A 23,141-nucleotide genomic window follows, 5' to 3' on the forward strand; every position below is an offset into this window, starting at 1 on the left:
CTGAGCTGTCTAGCCGTCTATATTCACCTTGTGGTTTCAAGAGGAGTGACCTCGGCTTCAACTTAGACACTGGGACAGTTGTCATGAGGAATGACCCGTACTCACTGGCGTATATGTCCTGTAAGTTGGGAGTAATAAATAAGAGGAAAGTAAAAAGAATGAGCCGTTTTCCAAGGCCCTCTAGCTCGCTGTATGGTGGTGAGCGCATGGGGCGAACGAAGCGAGCTCAATTGAGTTGGACTGTGCGCGCTCGGCTGGGTTCGCTTCGCTCGCCCTTTCTAGCCATCATACAGCGAGAAGGTCTTGACAAAATTCTAAACAAGAATAAGCTCGTTGATGATATTTCATAGTTTGTTCACACAAGGCATGGATAGCATTTCGGATTGCATTGATCGTTAAGATTTGCCTGCTTTTGTATATCTGATCAGTTCTGGCTTACCTTTGAGATGGAATTAACGTGAGGATCACCAATGATGCCAAGATTCTCCATGTAGTGATGGTACTTTTTAGGGTTCATTGTCATATCCGATGACGTCACAAAGTCGACCTTGACATTTTTAGACATCACCATGACATTCAGAGTTGAAGGGGAGTTGTTGCCGTCTCTGATGCCCAGGACGTACTCAGCGGTGACCTCCCGGTCAAGGGTCAAGTTGAGGTCGAGGGTTCTGCAAGCTTTCAGCTGTGACATCGTCACCTGCGGCATCCAATCGGTGGGGGTAAAGTCGCGCACGCGCACAACCACCGGTAAACGGTACATGCGCAGAAGGTCCTAAAACGACAATCGACGAATAGTAAGCCTGTTAAAACAGCTTTGGATAACCCTTGTTATTTTTTCGTTATGCAAAATTAACTAGATACACGATTGCAGCCACTTTGTAAAATGAGACGAGAGGAATTTGTTACAAATTCAGGTTATGCAAATGCCGCCTCAATAACCAACGTTTTGCACCATATTGATAGGACTTTCACCGTGTTACCCATCTGTCTGCCGACACTAAAATATTGTCGAAAACATATTAGAGAGCGAAATGGACTGTTTCCTTACTTCAAATCGAGATGATACAGTTTGAAAAATCATCTTGACATCAATCATCAAAACAAAATATCGCAGCAAAATATTTCAAAGAAACTGATCTTTTAAGTGATATATATAACTAAATGTCTTTGTTCTTAAATTCATGAGAGTCATAACATTTTCAACGGTTGAAAAGCGTTGAACATTTGTGACCGTGCACCTCAAAACGAACATAAAGTCGCACACACTGATTTTGCGTGAGGACTGAAAATAAGTGAAATGGGTCAACCTAGCCGAATTTGACTTTTTCATATTTTCTGCAAGAGCGGGTCTTCTTTTATACATTATGCTAAAATTTGGTATCATAAAACGGGGAGGGAAGTGTGTTTTTTAGCAGTTTATCTCGAACATTTTTTGGTAGAATAGTGTGATTAGGTGTGTCTTTAGAATCCCTTTTTCATTTCTGAAAAACCTTGTCCACACTCTTCAATTTCAACTCTAATAATTTTTGAAAGGATAGAGCTACTGCTTTGAAAGTTGGCATTAATTATGGACAGGTGCAGGGTCACATTTGTGATACCTAATATTTTTACCATGCAATGTCGTTTATGGTTATAAGCCCAAACTGTAAATGATACCTTTTTTTCTTGCCAATGTCGTTAGTGTCATTGTATCAAATACACAGTGTACAAATTTGACACACTGCGTCACTACTTACATATTCACTGCCTGAAAAAAAAAAAATTCACATGTCAATCAACAGGGTAATCATGCACAAAACACATCAACCTGATAGAAGAATTAGCAGGGAGAATAATAATAGGCCTACTTCCTTGCATGAGAACAGTTGGTTGGATTCGAACTCATAAACTCTTGTCTCTGAGTCCAGGGCACTTTTCACTATACCATATTCACATACTTCCAGCATGCCCTTGCTAAAACAGCTACAAACAATCAAACAATTAAAACAAACAAACAAACAAACAAACAAAACCAATAGCATGAACTCACCTGGATAAGATAGTGTTTAGTATCGGGTAGCGCATCGAAAATACCTTTCCACCTCAAGTCAAGCTTGCACACTTGCCCATCAGGTTCGTCGATTCGACAGCTAAGAAGGGTGTTAAGGGCAAGTATAACTTAGTTTAAAGGGATCGTATAGTTCCGGTTGAGATGGGGATTCAGGTTTCCACCATTTTCACAAGGATTTTTGGAGATAATGAGAAACCTCTTATCAATTATTAAATAGCATGGTGTATAATTCTAAAAAGAATTCAAGGTTAATTTGATATAAATTGGTTTTGAAATGGCTAAGATATCCAAAACAAAGTGATCCCAATAAAGGTGGAACCGTGTTCATTGCTCGATTTCGTTGACCAACATCGCGACCCAATCTGTACCTTTCATATCATTGTGCCTGCACTCAGCTGATAAACAAAGTTATTTACCTTGCAGGGACAAAAGTGTCTTTGCAAGGCATAAGCAGTGTGGAAAAGAAAAAAAAAGAAAACTTCTGCAACCACTTGCCAATTGATTATAATATTTTCATTTTGACTAGGATGAACCAATTCATATTAACGGCACTATTTACCATTTGCTGATGAAGCAAAAACCCAGCCGTAGGGTTTCAAAGTATTTCTAAAATGTGAGTTAGGGATAGAAACAACCAATGTAATATATTGAATACGTATAATCAATGCTAAATATGAAGAGTTTGTTCGCAAAAACCGATAAGTCATTATTTGCCGAATGGAGATATTTGCGATTAAAGGTCAAGAAAAATAAAGAGAATAATAAGAAAATCTTTGCTTCTTTTGACCATAACTTCAAAAATGTACCTTTATAGTGACCAATATATCATTTAAAAGGCATTATTTTGTACTTTATGACAGAGACCGTACTTCAAAATCTTCAAAAATGGACTTATCGGTTTTTGCGAACAAACTCTTCATATTGTTGAATATACAAAATGTAAAATGAAAATTAAAAATAAAAATGTTTCAGACTAAACCGTCTACAGTTATGGTTTAGTGGGGGAAAATAACAATACATATGTAATTATCTCAATTCGATTCAATTCAATTCAATTCAATTCAATCTCCTTATATCTTAGGCTTTATTACGAAATCTTTATGTGATAGGATGTTTTGTGATATAACAGCTTACTGACATACACATATGCATCAAATGTGATACACTGTATCTTGAACATTTTCCAAATCACTGCTCCCAATGGTAAACAGGGGCCTACGTTTAAAAGTTTTTTGTTTTGTTTTTGTTTTTTGTTTTGTAAGTGACATACCTTAGATACTTATTCTTGGTGGTCCAGGGGGTATGAACTCCCATGACTTCGAGAACGTGGCCCTCAATAACCTTCGTGTTCTGTCTGATGGCCTTATAAGTTTTAATCACCTTCACAAACCTCGGCAGATGTTTGGAGATTTGTTCAACGCTGTTAAATCGCATGCACTGTTTCGACTTCGACGTTAGTTTGGACGGGTTCAGATCGTTGAGGTCGTTGAATGCGTAGCGCACGCTGCCGCGAACCACTTCGAATGAGATCGTGCTCAACGACTTCGGCATGGCGAGCACGGACGGGAGAGGCACGCCGTTGTACTCGTGCATGCCTCTCAGCTCGCGCTCCTGGCTACTCTTGAACTCGACTCTCGCCTGCACGATGTCGACGGGCTGAAGACGGGCGATCTTTACCACGTCTCCCTCGGCGATCTTTTCCGCCAGGCGAGGGTCGCTCGGAGTCGACGCGCATCGCAGGAGTATGGGCATGATGGGAGGACTTCGGCTGACGATCTCGGCAATCGTCGTGGTCGTGTCCCCCCACGTGAGCCCCTTACCGTCCCCAGCCGCTGTCTCGAACATTTGCTCTCTCGTCTTGTACGTGTTAGGCACCATCGTCACATGGGAACCGCCTTCCGGACTGAAAAGATAAATATTTACATAACGAGAGAAAGAACATGAACTTGGTTGATCCAGAATTATATCAATAATAATATTATAATTACAAGAATATTGATAATAATCAGGATCCTACAGAATTAATCAGTCACTGCAGAGTAAACGCCATGCCTTGTACTAGTTCTCGTATATTGACAACTAATTTTTGCCCACAAATAGTCTGTTTTACACGCAGTGGATAGTAGATACATTCATTACTCAGGTACAAAATTATTATCGTACTTGATAAGACTTATCAAGTTATGACGATACTACGTATGGGGACGTTCCTGCTCAATATAATTTACCTACTCTAAGCAAAAGATTATTGAGCAGAGGGGTGAAGGTTGCTGTGTGAGTTTCCTTCAATTCGTCTCCTTCTACAAATGAAATTCGTTAAGATCGCAACTGCTGATTTATAATTATTACAAACATGTCGGATAAAGGAACCACGCGACTCGAAACTGTCAGCTACTGCTCTTCGGGCACATGTAGGCCTATCTATCTCCATGGCATGACTGATTGTCGGCACATGATGACAGAAGTAGACAATCACATCTTTTGACAGACATAATCCAGTAATGAGTATGAGGTAAAGCTTTGGGGGAATCGTGACTATCAAACTGTTGGGAAACTGTGAAGTTTGTTTCATTCTTAACCGCAAGAAGCAGGAAAAAGAGTATACATGCACATGTACAATAACGGAGGTGACTGAGCTAGAATGTCACCGTCATGTGAGTATGAGTGTTACCTACTACGTGTAAATGACTTTCCGAAATGGTCATAAAATGTGACTTATTTTCCTTCGTTTTCCCTCGAATTTTGGCTTTGGCCTACCGCTATTGTGATTCAGCACAATGTATACTTCCAGACTTTCCTTGAGTTACAGATTGCAAGCTAAAGCTGAAACATCTGATTTACAGGCGAGGAGAAGAATCGGGCCAGCTCGACGGAGTAAAAACTTTAAAAACATCTTAGCTTAAAGTGATTTAAAGCCCAAGTCCACGACATAATTTTGATTATATTCTAGTTGGCATTCATTAAAAAACGTCAAATAAGACAGGGCACAACTTTCATCAAACAGAGCTATAATGAGAAAGTTATAAAATCCTAAAGTTTGATATGTGTTCAAGAAAGTATTAACAGACAATCACAAAGTAACGCAAATTTTAGAAAGTGATTATACGTCATGTGTGCCACCCCAAAGTTCCTATATGTATATGGTATTGGCACAAACCCCAACGAACGTACATGTATTTTCCATTTTAATATTGAAATGAAATCAAGCTTGTACATTCTTCGAATCAAATCAGTGTAGACTTTTGATCACCTATAATAGCAACAATGACTTTAAAGTGGAAAGGAGTTGTAAATTTTCGACAAAAGTGTAAGGTTATCATACAACAGTTACATGTACTGTGTACATGATTGTATTATGTTTAAATATACAATCCATTACGATAACATCACATGAAATATGAATGTCAGCAACTCTCTTTTCTACCAACATATGATATGCTTTGATATGCTATGATATGAAATATTAAAGAACATCAATTTTACACGGAACTGAAAGCTAATTTGATGAAAATTGGTTTTAAAATGGCTGAAATAAAAAAACAGCAAAAGTAAAATAAAGTGGTCCTTTATAAGGACATCTTTGTTTTGTTTTGTTTTTTGATATCTCAGCCTTTTCAAAATTGATTATAACAAAATAAAAATTCTAATTCTTCCCATAATAGCTTGATCTTTAATATTTAATATAAGTAATTTTGGATTATCTGGAAAAAAAAAAATCAAAACCTGAATTCTCATCTGAACCAAAACGAATAATGCCTTTAACACAGAGCAGTGTGCGCACATCAATCAATCAGCGCAGATAGGCTCTCGGTTGAGATATGTGTTCACAACGTGATGCAGTTAAAATTAGAATAGCACTGCTTGTTAGTGAACTTCCTGCAAGCCAATTTGAATTGAAAGAATTATTATTGCGAAGGAAAGTTAGCTGGTTCCTCCATGGATCAATTCAATTCCTTGTCAGTCAGAAGAATTGCTTGTCCAATATGAATTAAAATTTTACTACTCTGCTCGACAGATATGCGTAATTTACCATTTGCAGATGAAACAAAAACCCAGTTTTAGTGGTTCAAAATAGTTCTAAAATGTGTTAGGGATAGAAACAAGCAACGTAAAATTTCGAATCAATATAATTAAGGCTAAGTATTGTTAAATATACAAGATGTGAACAATCGTTATAATGAAATTGTTCATAGACAAAACCGTGTACAGTTAATGGTTTAATGAGAAACACAATGATATCTCCCTATATTTTAGGTTTTATTCCAAATTTTTTATGATAGGATGTTTTGTGATATACCTGACCTACACATAATTATGCATCACATGTGATTACTCGAAAATTCTTAAAATCACCGCTCCCTATAAAAGGTAAACAGTAAGGTAAACTGTATGTTTAACTAGCTGAGCAGGATTATCTAAAATAGTGTGCAATTGCACTCCAACCAATTAGTGAGATTACCAATTTTATTGCTTGATCGACTGTCGTCAGATATTCTAGTTCACACGGAGTTTATAACGCAATTTTCCTTTGCGGTTCATTGGGTGTGCAGTTTAGATTGCTTAGTTCTGCTCGAGCTTCTCTGCTGCCCATGTACACTGCTAACGGCAAACATTTGATAATGTGCATGACCGAATATTTTCTTTAAACGCATTATTTGTTTTACAGATCAATTTTGCATGTTTTTTTTCTATTTCTGTTGTACTTTATGTAACTGTGACTGTGATTCTTCTACACTTTTTTTTTTTCAATCTGGGCACCGCATCTAAAAGGATGCCCACTACTGCGGTGTTATAGGACCATACTGTGCTGAAAATAAGAAACACGGGCTTCATAAGTTGCATCAAAATATACTTTACCTTGTAGCACACGTACTCATCATACTGAACGTGAAGAGATTCCAAGCCGAAGAAAAGTTAACGATATTCCTGATGCTGAAAAAGAGGCCTCGATTCTGGTGTATAATACGTCACGATCCAATGTCACCAGCTATTACCGTGTATAGGAGCACACTTAGCAGAGAAAATCACAGACGGCTTCAAGTACAGATTTTCATGATGACCATAATCGCCGAAGCTGGATCATTCATTTTCCTGCCCCTCTTAGTGCAGGGCACTCCTGGCCAGGGACCAGGGAGCGGGGATGATAGGGCTCACAACTCGTTTAGAGTCCGCATCCAGAAAGAATACGCACACAAACACAGCGAAGAGAAGACAAATAGAATCCTTTCTCCATCGTCATTGCTTCAGCATCATCAATAGGAAAACCTGGCCCAACAAGTCTCACAAAAACACTATAGTTACGGCGACATTTTGTTTTTCTTTCGCTTTATAAAAATATACTTATTATCAGATAAACTGGCATGGCATTAGTGATGCTTGCGGTGTTACGCTCTGTGACGTTGGCGAAGAAGTGAGGAAGAAAATGGTGTAAGACAGAAGGGTTGATACAAATAAATACCGGTCCGATATAGGGAGGAGACTTGAAGAAATGATGCGTACGGCGTCGAGGTCTGAAAGCTTTTGAGGAAACGATTGTGATGAACAGAAGATAACGCGCGAAAGCGAAAGTAGCTTCAGCAAAATGGCGCGCCGTCAAGGGGAATCACATGGCTTGTATGAGCAACTTTCGAAACTTTTCCCTCGGCAAAACAATGTGCAGAGAGTGTGACTGTCATCGTATACTCCTCTGTCCATTCCTATACCACACACTTTAGCTGCGGAAATGATTGGGTATGCTAGGTAGAAGTATAACGGTGAATAGAAGAGCTGTCGTGATGTGGAGTTGGATTATCCTCACGATCGCACAAGATGAATCGTATTGGCAATAATATAGTTCAGACCTTTGCATGTTATGTAAACATGTGGTAAACTGAGCAATCTTGCCTTTCCGCGAAAAGAAAGTAAAAAAGGAAAAACGGTGGCATTTCTCTATAATCATTTACCTGCCAACGATATAAAACACACACACTCTCATACACACACACACACACACACACACACACACCTACACCTATACACACACACACACACACACATACATAAAACACCCTTAACGAGCACAGAGCGAAATGATTCATTTACGTTATATCCGTCAAAAGACAGTCAGACACGACAAATACTGCATGATAATATATGGTTTGTTGCGACCAGCAGTCAAAATTCTCAAATACGATATCCATCTTCCGTCGAGTTGTTGTTGTTGTTGTTGCTGGGTGTTTTTTTTGGGGGGGGGGGGGGAAATGATTGACAAAGTGCCCTTCATCGACGTGTCACTGTTTTTCTTCTTACTTTCTTGTCGCGGAAAGGCCAGATTGACTCAGTGTACCACATTTTTACACAACATGTAAAAGTATGAACTATACGATTGCCAAGGATTTACGTCGATGTACATAAACATAGCATTTTGTTAATCAGTTGCAATAAAATATTCATCATCTCTACAATTTGCAGTTATCACCAAGCTGCCCATCTCTTACCATCTCTCTGCTCATCATTAGGCCTACACAGTTAATAGCTTGCTAGTCGGCCTAATTTGGCATCATTTGATTGGGTTAGACTTTAGATAAGCCGTATAAAGTTGGATCGATTTATCAACGTGAGGCGTCCATATACGGCACTGGTCCGTGTTCTCATTCAGCCGTGGTGTTTTTCATTGGTCTACGATTATGTGACGTCTGCGGTGACGGTGCTGTCCGATGGGTTTTGCTTCATCAAATCGGCGGGGGAAGGCCCAGCGAGTCAGGGTCAGCACTGGCGAAAACATCATAATATTATTGATTTTTATTTTCACCAGACAATTTTGCGGAAGTAGGGGAAAACTCAGTGCCTTGAAGGACAAGTTCACCTTCATATACATGTGGATTGAGATAATGCAGCAATATTAGTAGAACACATCAGTGAACGTTTGCGGAAAATCGGATAATCCACAAAACAAAGGTTATGAATTTTTAAAGTTTTCGTGCAGTCGCTGCTGCATGAGAAGACTGTTACAGTTGATGACATCACATGCGTAGAACTAGTATGGAAAATATAAAGAGAATTCCGCATTTTTTTTTTCAAAAGTACATATTCCCTCAACTTGCAGCAGACATAAAGTGTAATATTACCCCCTCTGCCTTCTGAAAGAGGCAAGTAATGTGTTCCTTTCTTGCACAAAAAAAAGAAAATATGCTAACTTTGCTTTACTATTTTGTATTTGCTTTATCCAGTCGCTCAACCTTAGTATGACATCACAAGTTGCAGTAGTCTTCACATCCAGCGAACGCGGAACTGACAATTATATATTTAATTCATAACTTTTGAAGGAATTGCCCGATTTTACTCAAAACCACTAATATTGCTGCATTATCTCATTCTATATGTTTATGAAGGTGAACTTGTCCTTTAATCATCTGAAGCACTTTTTGTTTTCAAATGGATTTTACATTTGCCCCCGATTAGAATATCCAGATAGGTAGATACGGATAAAGAAAATGAAAGACGAAGCAAATGGATGAAAGTGTGACAATGACAATAATCTTGCCATCGTCATCCTCATCTCTGACATATTTATCATCGTGTCAGCAATAAGCCAGTTCGTAGTTCCACTTTGTGCATTAATTTTGATACAGCACGCATGTTGGTTTTCAAATTCTCCGCTTACGCTTCTGTGAGATAATTATTATGGAAATTTATCTAATCTGTATTCCTGTAAAAGAATGGTATTTGCGAGCATATATACCTGTGGGTAATCCTTGTATTTAGCAGTAATCTATGGAAAAGGTTTAATAATGCATTCAACATATTAACGCAAAATAATGAAATGGATGTTTCACCAAGCAATCGCCAAGTGTATAGACTGCTTGTCATCACTGGTCTACACGCGGATTCATTCTTTGTTCGACCAGGAATTCCACAAAATACATTGTGTAGGCCTAATTGTCACGTCGGGCAAGTATATCCATCATCGCTTTGACTACGAGGTGCCTATAACCAAAGGGGAAAAAGGTCAAAATGTGCACATGAACTAATTGCGAACTGGATTATTGCATGATGGGTTGTTATGGGACGGAATACAAGCATGTACCATAATGAGACAAGAATACATGCATGTATACTGAGAAGACGTATGCTCGCTTCTTGTAAACAAGTCTTTGGAAGTGCTTCATAATAATAATAATAATAATAATAATAATAATAATAATAATAATAATAATAATAATAATAATAATAATAATGATAATTATTATTATTATTATTATTATTATTATTATTATTATTATTATTATTATTATCATTAAGGAGGAAAAATGACGGGTTCCGCTGGCCTTGAATGGACAGAGGTGAACGACTACTACAATAAGAAATTAAAAGCCCGAATAGTTTAAACGCTGTGGTTGTTGCGGAGAATAGGAATGAAAACGTAGAGTCGTATTTTCCCTTTTCTTTTTATTGTGGTTGCCGCGAAGAAGCATTATGAGCTTCCGATAACGACTGTAGCTACCTGCGGAAGGATGGAGGTTGAGGCGGTGTGGTTATGCCTATACTATGATAATATTTAGTTTTCAGTGAATAGTTTCAGACTGCCACCCACGTGCACGTGTGACAACAGTGTTTAACTCCGTCTAATCCTGTCCTACTTGGGATTGATAAACAATGATCAAAATGCCCATTCCCCCTCCTTCTTTTTACAATATCGCTGATGATTAGTGAGATAATACATGAAGTCAATGCCAGGGGCGGATCCAGGAATTCTGTAAAGGGGTGGGGGCAACTAATATTTATGGTGCCACTTCCGGGTTTATTTATTTATTCATTTTTTTAAACGAAAAATAAGCGGGGGGGGGGGCACCCAGCGCACGCCCCCCTCTGGATCCGCCACTGAATGCTTTCAAAAGTCACTTTCGAATAATACAAAGATAAATACACAGTGAAAGTACACAATGTAAACAAAACAGATCGCAGATGGATAATCGGAAAGGAGACATCTATAACGAACTTGACACTCATGTGAGTGCCGATCTTACCTTTTATGCCCGTGCATGTATCGTACAGTACTGAACACTAACGAATTCAGACAAACATGAAATTTCTGATGCAGCCAAAAATCTTCCGCTTGATAATCCACATGAAAACCGTATACTTTAGGTTGAATAAACTGGGGAGATTATTGTTAGCAACCCTCTGTTTACTGTGTTTCATTCTGTTTTTTTTTTAATATATACATTGCAATGTATACAATTGTACTTATTTCCTTTTACATTTAACACTTCTGCTCATTGACAAAGACGTATATATACCGTAACGACTGAAATGCTTCGGTATTTTTCTTTGGTGTGTGAAGTGTGCACGTATAATTACATCTGATTTAAATTTAGGAACTACATAGTGCAATAATCAATTTCTCGCAAACATGCAATACACAACTGTATGCTTGTTCTACGAAGGTGAATTCCAATGTCTCGTATTAATCACATTGTATATACCTGTCAAGCGCATAGTGAATTAATTGTATTCATTACGAGCTTTATAAATGAGAATTATTGTGATTCTTATTATTCTTATTATCATTGTTATTATCTATCTATTATAATAATTATTATCATTATTGTTATCATTCTTATCATTACTATCATTATTATCATTATAACTCTTATTATCATTACTATTATTATAATACTTATTATTATCATCATTATTATTATCATCATTATCATTATTACTATATTTACTATTATTATTGACAGATGATTTATAGATCGTGTACCGTTGGCAGAATCTTGGTTTAAACATTTAGTAAATCAGCGCAATTTCATATCAAATGTAATGTCTTATTAGCATTAGTTAACTGGAACTGAGTCCAATTTACGGACAAAATTCATCTATACCTTTTGGTAGTGTACAGCAGTATGCAATATTTTATAGAGGTAGGAATGAACACCCGTTATCAATAGATCACACATAACATAGAGTTAAACATGAACAAGTGAATATTGCTTTCAATAGAGACTCTTAAGTCCCGATGGCGTAGGCTCAAAAACATTTGAGTCTAAAAAAAAATTAATTAATTTTTCGTGAAAATTACACATCCCATCAACTTGATACTGACATAATTATGTTAAAGGTAGCAATTATTCCCCCTGCTTTGTGAAAGCGGTCAGTCAAGTGCGCTTTCATTTAATATGCTAGAAAAGTGAATTATTTTTGTGGAATTCCCTTTATGTTTTCTTTACATTGTTGTCCACACATGACATCATAACCTCCAGTAGTCTCCTCATCCAGCGGTTCCAACACCAAAACTTCAAAAATTCATAACTTTTGCATCGATTGTCCGATTTTCCTCACAATTTCACTGATGTGTTCTATTTGTACTAATGTATCTCATTTCTCTGGGTTTTGGTTTCCTTATTCCATTCACTGTACGTGTGTAGATGGAATTATTGTGTGTGTCTCATAATTCCCAATAATTCCATTGAAGGACAAGTTCACCTTCCTAGACATGTGGATTGAGTGAATGAAGCAATATTAATAGAACACATCAGAAAGAGTTTGAGGAAAATCGAACAATCCGTTTAAAAAATTGAATTTTTGAAGTTTCTGTTTAGTCACTGCTGAATGAGAAGACTACTACAGCATGTGATGCCACTATGTACAACGGTAAAAAAGAGGAAAGTATAAGGTAAATTCAAGATATTTTCATTTTTCTCACATAATAAACAAACACTTGACTTCCCTCTTTCAGAAGGCATTACCCTTAACATACGTCAGTGACGAGTTGAGGAAATATGCACTTTTTTTTTTTTCAAAAAGTAAGATTAATTGCTGCATTCACTCAACCCACACGTATATGAAGGTGGACTTGTCCTTTCAATTCCTCGGACTTTTCCAATATTTTCACTGGATGATAAAAAAAAAAGTTTTGCATTTTTTTTTTTTGGTGAATAACGTTTCCTTTTTTTTTTTCCATAGCAAATCTCCCCTTCATGCTCATAAACAATTGTCCAAAGCAAAAAACTCTCACTTGCTGTGTTTTGTTGTTTTAGATGGATATACATGTACACTGTACGTATAATTTCATGTACAGTCTGTGAATTGTAAATACATTACAATGTAGCTCATTAATTGTTCGATATTATAATTTTATGTTTTCATTGTAAGCTGAATGTATTTCAGCCTCTTGGCTGCTATTTTTAGTCAATAAACCACACCTAATTCCTAGAGATATGAGAAGATTTTTGCTGTAAAAAGGAAAGATTGTTGATGTTTCAAAGTAAAAAGCAAGTCAGATCAAGACACAATGTCAAACAAGTGTGCAAAAAACACAACAAATGTATTTATTCAGCATGTTTGTACATGCAGCATGACTTTCAACCTGATGGTCCATACAAACAGAAAAGAAAACAATTTTTGTATGACGGTAGCTTTCTCGTCTCCTGTTTTGCAGGAAGTAAATGTCCGCTTCCAATGTGATGTGTGAAAAGTAGGACAAGAAAATTAACTACCCAGACAACCTTTCTATATGAGAAGAACAATGAAACGCCTTTCCTTCCTTTGACACACAAGAGTAAAAGGGTATTATACGCAGATTTTCCTGGTCAATATTACGTCAGACCAAGTCTGAATCAAGAAATCGGCTACATCCAAAATCTCGTCTACGTTTACACAGAGGTACCTTGTACAGTGTAATTTCCCTCACGAGACTTCTATATAAAATAAAATGAAATAAAATACATGCAATCTAATAATTATATTAAAAAAAACATGGACTACGACAATGAAAATCGGAAGACACAATTACGTTGATAAAAAAAGTTAAAGAATGCTTAAAGTAAATCCTGGGGTAAACACGCACAGGACCAGAGAAAACGTGTCGATTTGTCCATAGAATAAATAAGAAAATAAGAATTCAGAACTTCTACGAAGCCATGATTTTAACGCGATTTGTTGCTTTAGGCGATGTCGACATACGTGAGGTTTTACAAAGTAGTGCAAGTATGTTACATATACATACACACATACAATACATGTACACATATTGGAATACACAGATACATGTACAATGCATAGATACAATGCATAGAAGCAAGCATACTGTACAGTGTATTTCATTGGAATAACTCTCGTTACAGGACTTCTACATCATTTATATCTATGGGCATCTAAACGTTTTAGCTGATACACAGCAATGTTGATCCTCTCCTTTAAGTTCCTTGAAATAGTCGAAGGTTGTTATTCAACTACAGCTATATTGAGGACAATGTTTTATTTTGTTTTCATGGTTTTGCTTTTTTTTTCCTAGGACAGCATGACACACACACAAACACCTTTCTGTCACGTTCCAGCCTACAAAAGAATGGCATTGCCTCAATTCATATTGAACATGCTCGCACAAGACATCTGCTTAAAAAAAAAACCCAAAAACAAAAAAAAAAACCAAAAACAAAAGAAAAACAGTACAAAAACAGAACCACCTGATAGAACCTGTTTACGACATTAGTCTGGGTGCCAAAGCCACTTTTGGGGCCTAACCTTGTTTTACCGTCCACCCAATATTTTTTGATGGTTCTACCCTATTTCGGGGGTGCTGAGTCCAAATCTGGATGATGCAACTCTTGCATCCTTGAGGGTTTTGAGATATTCAAGATGGCCGCCAATATGGCCGCCCAAACCGGAAATTCCCATGTATTTCCTTCAAGAAGGTAAGAAATTGAAAACAATTGATGGTTTTACCCTATTTCGAGGGTGCCAAATCCGAATCTGGATGATGCATGCAACTGTTGCATTCTTGAAGATTTTGAGATATTCAAGATGGCCGCCAAAATCGGAAATTCCTGTATATTTCCTTCTAAATGGTGAGAAATTGAAAACAATTAATGGTTTCACCCTAGCTCGGTGGTGCTGAATCCGAATCAGGATGATGCAACTCCTGCATCCTTGAGGGTTGTGAGATATTCAAGATGGCCGCCAAAATGGCCGCCAAAACCGGAAATTCCCATGAATTTCCTTCTAAATGGTGGGAAATTGAAAACAATTGATGTTTCTACCTTATAGGGTGCTGAATCCGAATCTGGATGATGCAACACTTGCATCCTTGGAGGTATTGAGATATTCAAGATGGCCGCCAAAATGGCAGCCAAAATTGCCACCAATTGAAACCGGAAACTACTATGAATTAGCTTTTAAATGATGAGAAATAGAAAACAATTGATGGTTTCACCCTATATCGAGGATGCTGAATCCGAATCTGGATGATTCACCTTGAGATATTCAAGATGGCTGCCAAAATGGCCGCCAAAACGGAAATTCTTATGTATTTCCTTCTTATAAATAGTGAGAAATTTATAACAATTGATGGTTTTATTTTTGACTGAAAGATTTCATGTTTTCGTCAATGGCACAGTTTGAACTTGCTGTATAATACAGTGAAACCAGCTCTACCGGATATCTTTTAGTTGGTACGATACAAGTGTGCCAGCGGTTCATCTAAATCATATTGTGATAGTGACGTAGAGAAGTTTACTGAAATTACCCAACATTACCTGTCTTAATCCATGAGCAGTTCATATCTCTTCATCCATTAATACTCAAATTGGTTAATTGGTTTATATTGGTGGTCTTGATGATATTGTTGGAGACACGAGTTGGACATTTTTATAGTTATGCTTCATTTTTTTTCGGCAATATGATGTAACATTATATATATATATATATATATATATATATATATATATATATATATATATAGATATAGATATATAGATATTACAAACACACAAGAGGGGATGGACAAATCACAGGTAACGCGCTGTTAAAAAAAAACTGAATAAAAAACCAAACGACAACATGTAAGGTAATAGTTGATAATCCAGTACTTACGAATATCATAATCGCGCAGAGTGCTTTTGAAATTACCCTTATTGATATCTACTATAGTGGTCATGGATACAACCATTTCCAATGACGTAATCAAAATATGAGACAAGTTTCATAAAAATACGAGGCGAGACTCGTCAGAATACAAGACAAGTTTCAACACCAAATACCAGCATGCTATAATTTAATTTTACTTTATTTATAGCCGAAAAGGATTAACTTCACATCTGTGAAGCCATATTGGCGACCACAAGCATTATTAACAATTATGCATAAGGAATTTTCAGTCGTATCTTTGTGTTTGTACGTTCCAGTATGATGTCAATATCACTTTTTTTTCCCAGTACGTGTTAAAGTTCCGTTTGAGACATATCGGAATATCTCAGTATATTACAATATCATTGTGACAGTCATTTTGGATGCCAAAAACTTTCGGCTGATATGACAAATCCACTCAACTGAGTTGAATGTTAGAATACGAATTATTGCTTTTCACCCTGGGTTTAATCCCCCGCTTCGCGTTAGAGCACAATACTTCACCATTTAAGTATAAGAAAATGTTAAGGAGTTTCCGCTTATACAGGACATTTATAGATGTCTCAAAACCTTCAAAAACCTTCAGCACCCTCGAAATAGGGTAAAACCATCAATTTATTTTAAAATTTTCACCATTAGGAAAAAAATATATTAACATTGGAATATCTGCCACTTATTTTGGCCGTCATCTTGGACGTCTAAGAACCCTAAAAGAATGAACAAATTTAAACAACCAAGTTTCGAGGGTCACGGTGCTGAATAGGGTCTAAAATTTTCCAATTTTTGACAGTTATTTTGGTGGTCATCTTGGACATCTCAAAACCCTAAAAAAAGAACACGAATGTTGCATCAACCAGGTTCGGATTCAGCACCTTCAAAATAGAGTAAAACCGCCAATTGTTTTTAATTTTACACCATTTAGAAGGTAATATAGGGCTTACATGGAAAATGTCATTTTTGACGGCCATTTGGGGGCCATTCTGGCGGCCACCTTTACTATCTCGAAACCCTCAAGGAAGCAAGAGCTGTATCCTGGAGCATCAAATTCAGCTAACTCAAAATAGGGTGAAACCACCAACTGTTTTATATTTTTATACCATTTAGAAGGAAATAGGGGATCTACCTATGAATTTCCATTTTTGGCGGTCATTTTTGGCGACCATCTTTACCATCTCTAAACCGTTAAGGATGCAAAAGTTGTATCCTGCAGCTTCGGATTCAGCACACTCAAAATGAGATAAAAACCACCAATTGCTTTCAAATTGTCACCATTTACAAGGAAATACATGAATATCTCAAAATTTTCAACAATGCAGGAGTTGCATCATCCAGATTCGGATTCAGCACCCTCGAATTAGGGTTGAACCACGAATTATTTTCAATTTCACACCATTTAGAAGGAAATACGTGGGAATTTTCGGTTTTGGCGGCCATATTGGGGGCCATCTTGAATATCTCAAAATCCTCAAGGATGCAAGAGTTGCATCATCCAGATTCGGATTCAGCACCCTCGAAATAGGGTAAAACCATGAATTGTTTTCAATTTCTTACCATTTAGAAGGAAATACATGGGAATTTCCGGTTTTAATTGGCGGCCATTTTGGCGGCCATCTTGAATATCTCAAAAACTTCATGGATGCAAGAGTTGCATCATCCAGATTCGGATTCAGCACCCTCGAAATAGGGTAGACCCATCAATTGTTTCATATTTCTCCCCATTTAGAAGGAAATACATGGGATATAACGAATTTCAGGTTTTAATTGGCAGCCATTTTGGCGGCCATCTTGAATATCTCAAAAACTTCATGGATGCAAGAGTTGCATCATCCAGATTCGGATTCAGCACCCTCGAAATAGGGTAGAACCGTCAATTGTTTCCAATTTCTCACCATTTGGAAGGATATACATGGGAATTTCCGGTTCTAATTGGCGGCCATTTTGGCGGCCATCTTGAATATCTCAAAAACTTCATGGATGCAGGAGTTGCATCATCCATATTCGGATTCAGCACCCTCGAAATAGGGTAGAATCATCAATTATTTTTAATTTCACATCATTTAGAAGGAAATACGTGGGAATTTTCGGTTTGGGCGGCCATTTTGGGGGCCATCTTGACTATCTCAAAATCCTCAAGGATGCAAGAGTTGCATCATCCAGATTCGGATTCAGCACTCTCAAAATAGGTTGAAACCATTAACTGTTTTCAATTTCTCACCATCTAGAAGGATATACGTGGGAATTTCCGGTTTGGGCGGCCATATTGGCGGCCATCTTGAATATCTCAAAACCCTCAAGGATGCAAGAGTTGCATCATCCAGATTCAGATTCAGCACCCCCAAAATAGGTTGAAACCATCAGAAAACATTGGGTGGACGGTAAAACAAGGTTCAGCCTCTGGCACCCAGACTACATCCCTCAGCAGCAAGTTATGTCCCTAAGGCTGCGTTCACATAGAAGTACAACTGTATTCGGTATTCGCTATTCGCTATTCGGGCACCGAGTACACCATCACCCGCACCGTCAACTCACCATCCCATGCAGTGAGGATTTCTTCTCCTACATCCCAGCAAATCTTTTTAACTATTTCTAAACTGCATCAGAATGTCAGTCTACATGCTTATTTTTGCTAAAGGGCAAATCCAGACCAAAAGTGTCATTATTTCATAAACGAGAGACGGTATACGCTGCAAGGAAATCGAACAAGCTCGATTCCCACTTTGCTATACTTTTCGCAGCTATTCGGTACTTTCGAATAGTGCCCTCCTATGTGAACCGGTGTGAGGAAATCCTATCGTTCGATTCAAGCTATTCGCGTGCCCTCGAAAAACGAGCCCGAATACCCGAATAGTATACTTCTATGTGAACGCAGCCTTATGGGAGACAGTGAGTACAAGGCCGTTAGTGTCAAAGATTAATCTTGTTGTGCAACCTTGTGCATTTGTTGTCATGGATATCCATAAGACAAAGAAGAAACCACCCAACACCCTTATTCTCCAATGATTATAATTGATCTTTCTATATTTATTCTATTGCAACATTACTTATCAAGCTTGTCAAATCCTCTGATAACAAATAAAATATTTGCCTCTTCACATTTAAAATGTATGCCGTATACAAGTGACTGCCACGAGTAAACCAGTAAATTACACTTTATCCAGCACGAACTTCATTCAATTGATGCTATATAAGCAGAAAGGGAGCATTTAGCAGTCACCTAGACCAGAGGCGAACTCTGTTATGAAGAAATACCAATACAGCAAGATTTCATCAAAACGAAGGAATATATCTGGTAAAACTGACACCGTTTCCTAATTTCTCCCTTGTAGCGAGATTTTGTTAAAACGAGAAAAATTAATTCTTGCGGTCATACATGACTATTCCGCAATAAAATTTGGTTCGCATGTACAAGGGGAAATCATTATAACGAGCTGCTTGGTAACACTGGAATTTCCTCGTTACATCGGCTATTTCGGTGTATCACGATAAAAAAAAAACAGATATAAAAGGAACGAGGATTGCAAAATTACGCTGTTATCATATCTCGCTATATCCGATACCGTTATAACGAGGTTCTACTACATACAATGTACATGTACAACTACAAACCAAGCACGCAATGGCTGTCGTGCGTACATTGTCAGCGACATAGCGGAGTAATGAATTACATACATCTGCATGTATTGAATTTATGTACATCATACATTTGTATGTACATGAATTATGACGCAGTAGCACTAGCATTCTATATACGGAGAACAGTTTTTTTACGATCAGAATACAGGTAATTGAATACCCATGTATACATACTTGGTAGCAATCAAACATGCAGCCATCACCGTGACTAGGATTAGTAGAATAACCAATATATCATCGTATATTTCATACATTTCATACACTTGAGAGAGCATATTCCATATGTGATTTAAATTCATACTTGTCAAAATCCACGCCCTGCTTGTGGTGTAAACACGATTTTCACCTCTCACGGCAGTACCACAATTATCTTGAATAAAAACACGTACAGTATTTCAAAAGGTGCGTGATAAACAACATTACAGGCAGAATGTATTTGACTACTTCATATCATTAACTTTAAAAAGAGCTAATCATACACACAAGTACTGTATAAACATGAACAGTGAAGTTTGATAAAAAGTATTTGTAAACTAGATACAACATAAAACAATGGTCCTTTATCACCACTGATAGGTAAAAAGAAAACATACCGGGTTGAATGAAAAGAGAAATCCCCAACGGGGGGGGGGGGGGGGGGGGGGGGGGGGGGGGGGGGGGAGACACATATTATACACACATGCATATTCCAGCTACAGTACGTATCAAGAACTGTACACGCAAAAATATTTAAACAAAGACCCCAAATTATCATTTTTAGAGGTATGCTAATAAGAATACATTTTAAAATGTTATTATATTCAGCCTCTGATGTATTCATACATTTTCTCTTTTTGTATAGGCAGTAAATATACAATAATAATCTTGGGTACTTCATTCAATGCCAACATTAAACCAATGGCATAATTGTCACAAGAGTGATTACTATGTGTCCCATCGGTATGAAACTACTGTAGTACAATGCTGGACTTGTACTTCCCATTGATAAATATGATACATATATAAAGTATATGCAGAAAACAGCTGTACCCTGTTAACACACAAACACACATACATACACACACACACACACACACACGCACACTTTAACCTGATCTTACAAGGACGAAATAAACATAAAAAGCAATTTACTTCAAGAAGTGAAAGCGGAGGAGTAAAATCCTGACGGCCCATCCGTCTACTATCACAAAGGCATCCATATTCATAGCACGAATGAAAAAGTACTCAAGTGGACATTAAAACGCAACAAAGACGTATCATAAAGCAGGATTAGCACGCAAGGATGCATAAGTGTATAGGCGGATTGTTTTGCCAACATTAAGCTTTTTACAGTTGCGCTGTAAATCACATAAATGATCTTGCCATCTTGGAAATCACTGGCGATGTCGCAGAAGAATAGTACATGTAATATGTGACTATCGCTGGAGACAAAGAATTTAGACATCACAACTAAAGGGTCGTCAGAAGTTTGCGGGCAACTCAGATAAGTGTCCTCAAGTGTCCCGTCACCAAGCAATGTACTGTGTACATTGCGCATAGTGGGACATGATCACACACGACATGGTCACATGGTTTCATAACTGTACAATTTCTCTGCTTGTCTGTCCCAAAATCTCACACTTCAAAAGCGTCAATACATGTAATCTGAACTAACTTTTGTGTATGAAAAAAGAAAGAGGAAGAACATCAACAAAATACAAGTAATGTCAAAAGAATATTACATAGCGGTATTCAAAAGAACCGATTGTCGAAACGTGTCTGACACCTATTTGTTATGTTCTTCCACCTACACACACACACACACACACACACACACACACATGATACTCACTATATACAATACATATATACTGAAAGAAATTAGACTGAGACTGAGGAAGGGAACTATCTCTCGCACGATATATACAATTGTACAATTGTATCATATTATATAATTCTATCTAAAATATACGAATTCACGCCACAGCAACAATGTGGTCATTAAGAGCAAGAGCAAATTTCTTTTTTACCTCCACCACGACTGAAGATTAAAGTCATATTGTGCACGACTGACAGTATCCAACTGGTTGTATGCAAGCCCAGTGGTGAAAAGATTGGCTAGCTTCATACAAACAAAGTGGTCCAACTTTGCAGGCAGCTTTATTGGCTGACTGTAATTAATATCCCCTCTATATATATTTGTGATAGAGGTCGTAGGTTGAGTTCACTGTCCGAGAAATTGTGAGACTTCATGTAAAAACTCACCCATCATAGTGTGGTTGATATCAATGAGGGATTTTTTTTTTTTTTTTTTTTTTGGTTTTCGACCAATTTGATCTTTCTTTTCTAAGCCAACTCTCATTTGAGACGGAAATCTTGGCATTAACATTCGAGGGATTTTACCATGACCAATGGGGCAAACTATCACTACAAACTTGTTCTTCACCTCCTCCCAGAGTTTGACAACAAAAGGTCAAAGGTCAAATCAATGCAAAAGTGCATCTGCCCTTCCTCACTTCCCTTTTAAAATGGGAAAGAGGAAGGTTTGTCTGGGCGTGGCTGTGACTCACCCACCACCACTGGGCATACATACTACGCTACACGGGGAAAACCAGATCCCACAACCCGTCTGACATGCTCAAGGAGTTGGGGTAAGTTTCACTCTCGGGGTGATAAATACAGATGAGGAGAAAAATTTCAAAAGTAGCCTGAACACAAAAGCATGTCTTTTGATGGTGCTTCCCTCTACCATTTACTGAACAGTCAACATTGCTAAGTTTTCAAAGTGTATGTAGCACCAAATACAATTGACCCATAGAAATATTGACCTGTAGGCCGACACCTATAAAATTTCTACTTTCAAAATTGAAGGACAAAACACAAAGCACATAAACAATGTGACATCCTAGTCTGTATCTCTTTTCTCTATCTTTGTTGTCTCCTGTTTACACAAGAATGTATTCATCTATTCGAGAGTAGCAGGTACTCTTAATGGATAACACACTCCTTCAAGAGGGTATTGTAGCTTAATGGTCAGACATTAAATACTGGGGTATTTCTCTTTCTTCCTTCAAACTCGAGTCACATTAAATGACGCATTGAATGGCACAATAGGAAAGTTTGTATATCTTCAAACTTTTTCTACTCTTGAACTTTCAAGACTATACAATTTGTGTGTAATCTACATAAGTGGTCTGTTATCTAACAATGTTTCATTTTCAGTGGTTTTCAAACATCATCATACACATGATTGAGTCGTGTGTGAAAGAACTCATTGCAAGATTCTTCCCACACTATGCACTTGTAGTATTCTACCATGACACTTCTTTCAGCAAAGGATACATTTCGATTTCTATTCTGCCAGAAAATAACAAAAACGTGAAGTGCTTGTGGCATCCAAAAACCACCAAATGAAATGGTTGCATCATCACTGCCCAAACCTGTGTCTAGTTTTCTTTCTTACTCCTCATCGTTCCCACGCCAACACGCATTGCACTGTCTAACCGCCACCTTGCCCAATGAACTCACACAAAACATTGTTGACCATTTTCCTGTATAAATAACCATAACACTTTCCCTCCTTATTCTATTA

General features: G+C 37.5%; 1 protein-coding gene across 1 annotated transcript in view; it reads right to left on the minus strand.

The window, feature by feature from the left end:
• The window catches only part of LOC139729431 (uncharacterized), a 28,082-nt gene extending 20,542 nt beyond the window's left edge, over positions 1 to 7,540 (minus strand). Inside the window, exons 1-5 of the mRNA XM_071640357.1 lie at positions 6,908 to 7,540; positions 3,321 to 3,953; positions 2,030 to 2,129; positions 440 to 772; positions 28 to 118 (exon numbers count right to left, since the gene is read on the minus strand). Of these exons, the coding sequence (XP_071496458.1) occupies positions 28 to 118; positions 440 to 772; positions 2,030 to 2,129; positions 3,321 to 3,953; positions 6,908 to 6,930 (1,180 nt within the window). The 5' untranslated portion in view covers positions 6,931 to 7,540. The remainder of the gene's footprint in view (positions 1 to 27; positions 119 to 439; positions 773 to 2,029; positions 2,130 to 3,320; positions 3,954 to 6,907) is intronic.
• Between the last annotated feature and the right edge of the window lie 15,601 nt (positions 7,541 to 23,141).

Source organism: Diadema antillarum, unplaced genomic scaffold (assembly GCF_040938485.1).
Source record: "Diadema antillarum isolate AM-2024a unplaced genomic scaffold, OU_Dant_1.0 seq00000239_RagTag, whole genome shotgun sequence".
Lineage (NCBI taxonomy): Eukaryota > Metazoa > Echinodermata > Echinoidea > Diadematoida > Diadematidae > Diadema > Diadema antillarum.